The 9,504-nt window shown below is 42.4% G+C and overlaps 1 protein-coding gene across 1 annotated transcript in view; it reads right to left on the reverse strand.

Moving 5' to 3' along the window:
• The window catches only part of PSMD12 (proteasome 26S subunit, non-ATPase 12), a 28,260-nt gene extending 18,961 nt beyond the window's left edge, over positions 1–9,299 (reverse strand). Inside the window, 3 exon segments of the mRNA NM_001132029.1 lie at positions 125–253; positions 341–400; positions 9,135–9,299. Of these exon segments, the coding sequence (NP_001125501.1) occupies positions 125–253; positions 341–400; positions 9,135–9,242 (297 nt within the window). The 5' untranslated portion in view covers positions 9,243–9,299.
• Between the last annotated feature and the right edge of the window lie 205 nt (positions 9,300–9,504).

Raw genomic sequence — 9,504 nt, forward strand, 5'->3', positions numbered from 1 at the left:
AAACACCCACTAGGATGTTACAATGTTGACTTAACACATTTTAAACAGACTTACAGAAGAGCTTGTGAAAAGTTCTGAAATACAAATGCTTTTGTGTTTGGAGCAGACATGATCATGAACTCACTTGTTTTAACTGACTCCGCCTTTTGGACAAAAGCATAATATTTTCATTAAGTAAATCCCATTCTTTAGCCTCATAGCACATCTTCACTACTGCAACTAAGATACGGGATGTAGATACCATATCAGAAGCCTGTAAGGGTAAAAATATATTGAAAATTAATGGAACAATGTTCAATGAAATTAATGGTAACTGAGCTTTCCCCTGTAAACTACTCACAGTACGAGTCTGCTTTTCCAGAGACAGAAGGGTTTCAATGACTTCTTGAAGTCTTCCTTCCTAAAACAAAAGATGAAAATGAACAATAAAAAAACACAAAAAATGCAAATAACTAGTCTAAAATGAAATGGTTTTGACACAGAAAAGGAAAAATCAACAGCCTCTTCTAGAGGAAAAGGACCACCCGTAACTAGTTTTGTTTCTCTCCTTTTCACGATAGTGCTTCCTTCTCTAGTGGGTTCCATCAGTCAGTGGTTCCCTACTTGAAGCCCATAAGCTATTTTTAATATTTTTAAATGCCTAAGAGAAACTGAACATTAACAATCATGTAACACCTAAGAAAACATCAAGTCTTTGTTCTGGATTCTAATTTATGAACTCAGTGTGGTAACACCTGTTTATCTTGTTCTTTTTTTTGGAGACAGAGTCTCACTCTTCCACCTAGGCTGAAGTACAGTGGTGCCATCTCAGTTCACTGCAACCTCCACCTCCTGGGTTCTAGCGATTCTCATGCCTCAGCCTCCGGAGCAGGTGGGACTACAGGAGTGCACCACCAAGCCTGGCTAATTTTTGTTATTTTTTGTAGAGATGGGGTTTCACCATGTTGGCCAAGCTGGTCTTGAACTCCTGACCTCAAGTGATCATCCCACCTCAGCCTCCCAAAGTGCTGGGATTACAGGCCTGAGCCACTGCATCTGGTAGATCCTGTTCTGATCAGACTCTAAGTGGTAGTCACATGTGTCTTTAAAGAATAAAAACAGAGGCCAGGTGCAGTGGCTCATGCCTGTAACGACAGCATTTTAGGAGGCTGAAGGGGACAGATGTCTTGAGCTCAGGAGTTCGAGACCAGGCTGGGCTACATGGCGAAACCTGTCTCTACAAAAAAATACAAAAATTAGCTGGACATTGTGGTGCACACCTGTAGTCCCAGCTACTCTGGAGGCTGAAGTGGGAGGCTGGCTTGAGCCATGGAGGTGAAGGCTGCAGTAAGCCAAGATCGCACCACTGCACTCTAGCATGGGCGACAGAGTGAGCACCTGTCTCAAAAAAAAAAAAAAAGTAGGAAAATAAATGATTCCTTTATGAAGTTACCATCACCCTAACAGATATTTTTAAAATACAGAGTTCCAAAGAGAAATAAAAGGAGTGCTTGGTGCTAAAAGACAGGAAACTATGGCTTAATTTTTCAATGACTTTAAATTAGTAATCATGCTTACCGGAAATGAAGGCATCTGAGAACACCCACACATGCTATCCTTAAAGTCATGCTCTTGAGCAGATACTGATCCAACTGAAATACAGTTTCTGACAACTTACACTAACCTCTCCACATCTCTATCTCAGATGTAAAAATAAAACATTCTCCCTGGGCTATATATTGAGAGACTGGAACAATAAAACTCAAATAATATAAACATAAATGATAATACACCAGGACTAAAACAAGTTATCCTATTAGGAACCACACATTTTGATAAAACCAAAACCAACATACAGCACAAAAACTGCACTCATTGGCCAGGAATGGTGTCTCACGTACTGTAATCCCAGCACTTTGGGAGGCTGAGGTGGGAGGACACTTGAGCCCAGGAATTCGAGACCAGCATGGAAAATAGGGGGAGATCCTGTCTCTACAAAAATTTAAAAATTAGCTGGGCACGGTAGCCTGTGCCTGTGGTCCTAGCTACCCAGGAGGCTGAGGCGGGAGAATCACTTAAGCGCAAGAGTTTCAGGCTGCAGTGAGCTAGGAATGTACCACTGCACTCCAGCCTGGGTGACAAAGTGAGACATGGTCTCTAGATAAAAAATTTTTTAAATGCATTTATTTAACATGCTAATATTAATAATGTAAACACCTCTGACAATAAATTGAAATGAGAAGAGTATTGTTTAAAAATTGTTTTTCTAACCAAAAATGAATTTTTTTTATCTTAATAACATTCATGGATGATACATGAGTACTATCCTTTTCTACTGATGAAAGAAACTTATTAAATAGCTTCTGAATTACGGGTATAAATAATGTTTTGACTTTTTAAAATACTGCTGCCATATTTTTCCAAGATAACTTTTAAACATGCGTGAATCTTCCATGCAGCACAGCATATATACTGCATGGCCCCTGTCTGAACTTATTTTAATTAAATCTGAAATATGTGATTCTTAACATATTTTAACAATGTTTCCTGTTTGGAGAGCCCTAGTTCTCCTTTCTCTGAAAGTTCTATAGATTTATGTATATAATAAATACTGGCTAAATGTTCATCAGAGGAAAAAAACAATGAACAAATCTATAAATTCTCCAAAGTTGAAGGCTAATAAATCCTAAAAGATGAAAGAATCTTAGAACTAGAAAGACTGCTAGGCATTATTTAATTCAATCACTTCATTTTAGAGATTAAAACGACTGAGGACTAAACAGCTTAAAATGACTTGCTTAGCCACAAAAGGAATGAGCAGCACTAGATCCGGGGCTCCTGCCTCAAGCGTCAAAGCTCTCTCCACTAGAGTGCAGCCCTTCCTCTACCGTGCTAGTTTAAATCTCACCTTTTGCTTTGATCAAAGTCATCGCTATGGTTACTATCTGGCAACAAAATGAAGGGCAAAAATAGTTAAAATGTAAAACACTGTTTAATGACAGTCACCCGTCACATTTGCAATTACTATTAGTCACGTGACTGTGATCAATAGAGTGTGGTTTAATATATGGTATTCTAATTCAGAAGCATGGGTATTAAATTGCATCATACATGTGAGAGAATCACACACTGGCCTAAAGCCACAGTCTGGAGTATCAACAAAACATTAAACGTCATTTTCTCACAAAGGCATTTTTGGATAACACTCTCTAAAAATCAGTAGTCACTTAGTACCTCTTCCTTTCATACTCAACCATACTGACTCTACTCTGCAATTACCCCAAACTATATTCTATTTTGATGTTTACTGTCTTTCCAATCTCAGTAGAATGCAAACTCTGTAAGAGCAGGGATGCCATGTCTATACTGTTCATCATTGCAGTTCAGTGAGGTGCATCACACCAAGCACATGCCACTGCTTCTGCAGATACTATGGTCCATCCTTCCATCCTTGTATCAGTTACTGATGCACATAGCTTACCTCCTAAGTGGTCTACAAGTTCCTTTAGGGCTGGATCCTCATTTACTTGTCACTTCTCTTTGCACCAACCTCCATATAATACGTGTTGAATGGATTGGCACTCACCTGATCTGTATTCAGTTGATCTTAATGGCTTACAATTCCTGATTCTTACTGTCACAAGAAGCAGGATGTGACAAACTATACGGTTGACAATTTAGTGCTATTTGAAGGACACTACCATCATTTCATTTAATACAATTTCCAATTTTCAAATCATCCCCCTTTTTTCTCCCAATCTTCCACATTCTACCCTATGGCTAAACATCCTCCTCCTTTTCCTGTCTATTCACTCAGGTCCTGAAATTCCAACTCCTTGATGCTGCCTTTCAACTCAGAGGAACAAATGGTTAGAAAGCTATGCAAAACCAACCTGTTAGAACATGTGACTTCTGTGACTCATCTTTCTCATTAAAATAATCCTTGTAAATGATGTAAGCAACTAATGAGTTTGTTCAACATCAATGTTGAGTATAAGTTCTGTTTGCACCTCCTTTAATTCCTGAATGAATCCAATCTTTCAATGATTTGTTACACAACCTAAATAAGAAAGAAAAAGGCTAATAAAAAGTCACCACAGCCAGGCATGGTGGCTCACGCCTGTAATCCCAACACTTTGGGAGGCCAAGACGGGCGATCACTTGAGGTCAGGAGTTCGAGACCAGCCTGGTCAACATGGTGAAACCCCATCTCTACTAAAAATACAAAATTTAGCCAGGCGTGGTGGTGAGCACCTGTAATCCCAACTACTTGGGAGGCTGAGGCACAAGAATCGCTTGAACCCGGGAGCAGGAGGGTGCAGTGAGCTGAGATCATGCCACTGCACTCCAGCCTGGGTGAAAGAGCGAAACTCAGCCTAAAAAAAAAAGTCACCACAAATAGTTGAAATTTAAAGCCAGTCCAATACTCCCTCTACATAGTCCAACTTTTAAAGTGACTATTCCTTAAAGGGGTCTCTTTTGTTTAAGCTGCTAACAATGTAAACTGTTTTACATTTCACTTGCTCTTTATTTTTGACATTAACCATAAGAGGCTGCAGGTGACCAAAAGAAATGAAAAGACATTAAGCCAGGTACAGTGGTGTGCACTACTAGCTACTCAGGAAGCTGAAGCAGGAGGATCTCTTAAGCCCAAGAGTTTGACATCCCCATATCTAAAAAAAAAAAAAAAAAAAAAGGAAGGAAGGAAGGAAGGGAGGGAGGAAAAGACATTAACATTTAGGCCTAGTGTTCCATTACTGGAACGCTAAGCTTGTGGGAGTTATTTATATCCTACTGCTCAAGGTCATCGCCAAGATCTGATTTTTCACAAAAAAGATTTTGCAACCTCCGGCACAAATGGGTTAAGAGGAAGGAGAATCAAAGGATACATTCAATTTAAGAATGTAAGTAGTCCCCAAATAACCATGTGCCAAATACAACATAATCAAAAAGAGAGGATGAGAAAGCCTCAGTATATTAAGAACTGCTAAATACCATATCTTTACAGTTCAGACAAGGCCCTCCTTAATTTTTAACTCCTGAATACAAGGCGAAGAGATAACCACCATCAAGAACTAGTATCACTTTACTAACACCCCATCAACCCGACACAGGGTGCTTACACGCCAATCACAGAGGCGGTACAATGGTTAAAAATACAGGCTCTGGCTGGGCACGGTGGCTCACGCCTGTAATCCCAGCATTCTGGGAGGCTGAGGCGGGTGGATCACAACGTCAGGAGTTTGAGACCAGCCTAGCTAGTATGGTGAAACCCTGTCTGTACTAAAAATACAGGCATGGTAGTGCACGTCTGTAGTCCCAGCTACTGGGGACGCTGAGGCAGGAGAATTCCTTGAACCTGGGAGACGGAGGTTGCAGTGAGCCGAGATCGTGCCACTGCACTCCAGCCTGGGTGACATAACAAGAGTCTGTCTCAAAAACAAAAAAAACAAAAAAAACAGAAAAAACCCACTACAGGCTCTGCAGCCAGACTGCTCAGGTCTAAATCCCAGCTGTACTACCATATTACCTTGGGTAAAACACAAGCTCTCTGACTCTCAATTTTCTCTTCAGTGAAGTGGGCACAATAATTGTACCAATCCACAGGGTTGGTGTAAGAACTAAATCAATACCTATAAAGGCATGCCTGGAACATAGTATGAGTACATATCATTATCGTCATAGCAGCTGACATTTTAATAAAACGTATACAGCAATAAATATCAGTTATTATCATTTGCAACATGGGTGTTAGGACAGACATAAAACTGTACTAGGTGACAACTACAAGTGATTTAAATGATCTACATTTGGCAATTTTACAACCCAACTCTAGAATTTGTCTGCCTTTCTAAGGCTTCTGCTATATACGGTTTCCCATCTAATACATTACTAAGTCTCTATACACAACTTTTTTTTTTTAAGAGATAAGGTCTCACTCTGTTGCCCAGGGTTCAGTGCAGTGATGTGATCATAGCTCACTGCAACCTCGAACTACTGCGCTCAAGCGATCCTCCTGCCTCAGCCTCCAGAGTAGCTGGGACAACAGGTGCGTACCACAACACCTGGCTAATTTTTAAAATTTGTTGTAGAGACAGCATCTTGTTGGGCTGGCTTCAAACTCCTGGCCTCAAGTTATCTTTCCACCTTGGCCTCCCAAAGTGCTATACACACAATTTTCATCTTCAAATGTCTTTCACATTTAAAATAAAAAATGTCTTAAGGAAATTAAGGATAGAATTGATAATCTCTTAAGGAGGTAGTAGCAAAAAGAACACTATTCTTTTTACCAGGAGATGTGAGTTTGATCTGCCTTGAATAAAACACTTAAGCTGCCTGAAGCTTAAATTTTCTCACAAGTGAAAATAACAAGACGTTCTTCATAGTTTTATTGATGGGCTCAAAATAATATCAAAAGAATGTATACTAACTGTTCCATACATTCCAATGTAGAAACGCAATGTTAATTTTTTTTTATGTTTGGCAGAATGGTTAGAAAATAATATGAAATGGAAAATAAAAAGCAGCCGGGCACGGTGGCTCATGCCTGTAATCCCAGCACTTTGGGAGGGAGAGATGGGTGGATCACCTGAGGCCAGCAGTTTGAGACCATCCTGACCAACATGGTGAAACCCTGTCTCTACTAAAAATACAAAATAAGCTGGACATAGTGGTGCATGCCGGTAATCCCAGATACTTGGGAGGCTGAGGCACGAGAATCGCTTGAAACCGGGAGGCGGAGGTTGCAGTGAGCCAAGATCGTGCCACTGCACTCCAGCCTGGGCAACAAGAGTGAAACTCTGTCTCGAAACAAAAAATAAAAAAATAAAAATGAAAAACAAAACAGAAAAATACGTTTAAAAAAATTAACCAGGAGTGTCGGGTAACCATCTAATTTAAAGTTGAAACTGGCTCGGTATCAAAAAACAAAAAGTATACCCTCCCACAACATATACCTTGTTTTATTCAGCTGGCACACTGGCTTAAAAAAAAAATCAAAATTCAAATGTATTTATCTTAACAGGCCCCAACATTCTTTTTTTTAAACACTTCTGTTACCCACTGGACACCTAAAAAAGCATATGGTATTGGAGTTTGCAAGTTTTTCAGCAGCCTGGAACACAACACCAATTATTTAGGAATAAATGCTACATAAGATCACCAGAACAACTGTAGCAGTGAAGTCTTTTTTCTTACTGATCTATAAGCTGTTTGAGGGCAAGAGCTTTGTCTAATAATCTCTGTACTTCTCATAGTGTCTAACACTGACTAGGTCTTGCACACAGTAGACTGGTATTAACAGAAATTCATAAAAGGAAGATTTGGTTGTGCTTCTCCAGAGCAAATTACTTGTTTCTTCCTTACGGACACTACCATTCTATTAATTCCAAAGTGGAGGTTCAGGGGCTGACTTTGGCCTGTATGTTTTGTTCTAGCTACATTGTATTGGCTCAAATAGTATTTTAATACGACAGATTAGTATCCAATTTCTAAATATTAAGGTATTTCATGAGAAGTTCATCTTCCTGGTTTCTCCCTCAAATTAGCAGCATCGACAAGGCTCGGCCTTCATCCCCAATTGGCAAAGATTATCTGAAGGTGAAGATCTGCTGCCTCCTTTTCCTGGGCAGGTGCTCGAAAGTTCAGGTTTTTGGCCAGCCGCGGTGGCTCACGCCTGTAATCCCAGCACTTTGGAAGGCAGAGGTAGGTGGATCACTTTAGGTCAGGAGGTCGCGACCAGCCTGGCCAACATAGTGAAACCCCGTTTCTACTAAAAGTACAAAAATTAGCCGGGTGTGGTGGCACCTGTAGTCCTAGCTACTCGGGAGGCGGAAGCAGGAGAATCGTTTGAACCCGGGAGGCAGGGGTTGCAGTCAGCCGAGATTGCGCCACTGCACTCCAACCTGGGTGAAAAAAGTGAAACTCCGTCTCAAAAAAAAAAAAAAAATTCAGGTTTTCACTACAATAGGCTTCTAGGCAGGACAGCATGGTGTGTGAGGGCACCAGCTCCAGAATCTAGAATCGGTCTGCCTGGGTTTACTTCTTGGCTTCACCACTTTACTAGCTGTATGATCTTGGGGCATGTGATTCAACTTTTTCTAGCCCAAGTTTTCTTACCTATAAAATAAGGATAATAGTAATAGCCATCGCACAGGGCTGAGGTGAGGATCAAACGGCTTAGCGCATGTAAGCACGGTGCCTGACACTGCAGAAACTACTCAACAAATACCAGTTATTGTTATCTGTCTGGCATTGGAGGCGGTTGAGTCTTCCCACCCTTATGTAACTGATTTTTGTTGATGCTAGCTGCTAGAAAGCTCTTAATGAATTTATGGCTCTCCCTCAGCAAGCATACTGAACCTAAGCTATACATACGTACCAACTTTATCACCTTTCTCCATCCTTGTCTCTTGGAAAGCCCGTTAAACTCTTATAGTGCCTACTTGTCTTTACTTTTGTAGTTCCGTCTCCAGTAATGACTCCACCCCATCTCAATCTTACTAATTCTTCAAAGCCCAATACAAACGTCAGCCTTCCTGTAAAACCTTCCCTTACAGCACCATTAAGAATGCATAGCTTCCTTCTCGGTGTTCCAGTAACACTTTCCCCTTGTATGGCCCTCACCACCATGGATGACTTGACTAATTCATTACGTACATCAACTCCTAAAAGACACGATCCTGTGTTAGTCATCTTCGTACTATCACTTTCCTGCCCCTTCTCCTGGCCAAACACCAGGCACATAGCCATGATCCATAAACGATTCAACGACATACATTGATTGAGCAACAGCAACAGAACGAAACTCTCTGATGTAGCCTGAATACTGAAGCGGCCTTAACCCCTGGGAAACTACTAAGGTAAACATCACTTAAACAGGATCCAAGAAACGGCAAAAAGTTAAACGGAGCCCTAAGTCCCACGGAGGGAAGTGACCATCTGTTTTGGGGAGGGTCTGGGAAGCTACAGGCGCTGGCGTACTCCACAGCCCTGGCCGGGCCGACCTGGGGTCTCCCACTCGTGCAGGCCCAACTAGGGCTGGGCAGGCAATGGGGGGTGCACGCTCCAGCCCGCAGGCCCCCTGAGGCCTAAGCAGGCTCCGCGCCGTGACTCAGCCCCTGGCGCCCGCCAACAGCCAGCCGGCCTCTCCTCACCTTGGCTAGCTTCGCACACTCGGGTAGGCGCTGATCCACCGTGGCGCTGTAGTCCACCTCCATCTTGACGATGCGCCCGTCAGCCCGCTCCGAGCCGCCGTCCGCCATGGTCCCCGCCTGAGCGTCCCTTGCTGTCCCCCTGCTTCGGCCACCACTCGTCACCCACACCGGAAGCCGCCCGCGCACCCGCTCAGGCAGCCCGTCGGGAGCCCATGCGAAGGACCCCTCGAGGTCCCCGGCGCTGGTTGCCACTCAGGCACTGCCGCAGACAGCCCTGGGGGTGGGGCTTGAGGCACGCGGGGCGGGACTCGCCACTCCAGCTTGCGGCGTCAGGTTTTGTCTCTGGGAACATCAGACTTTTTATCTAAAA

This window comes from Pongo abelii, chromosome 19 (assembly GCF_028885655.2).
Source record: "Pongo abelii isolate AG06213 chromosome 19, NHGRI_mPonAbe1-v2.0_pri, whole genome shotgun sequence".
NCBI classification, from domain to species: Eukaryota; Metazoa; Chordata; class Mammalia; order Primates; family Hominidae; genus Pongo; species Pongo abelii.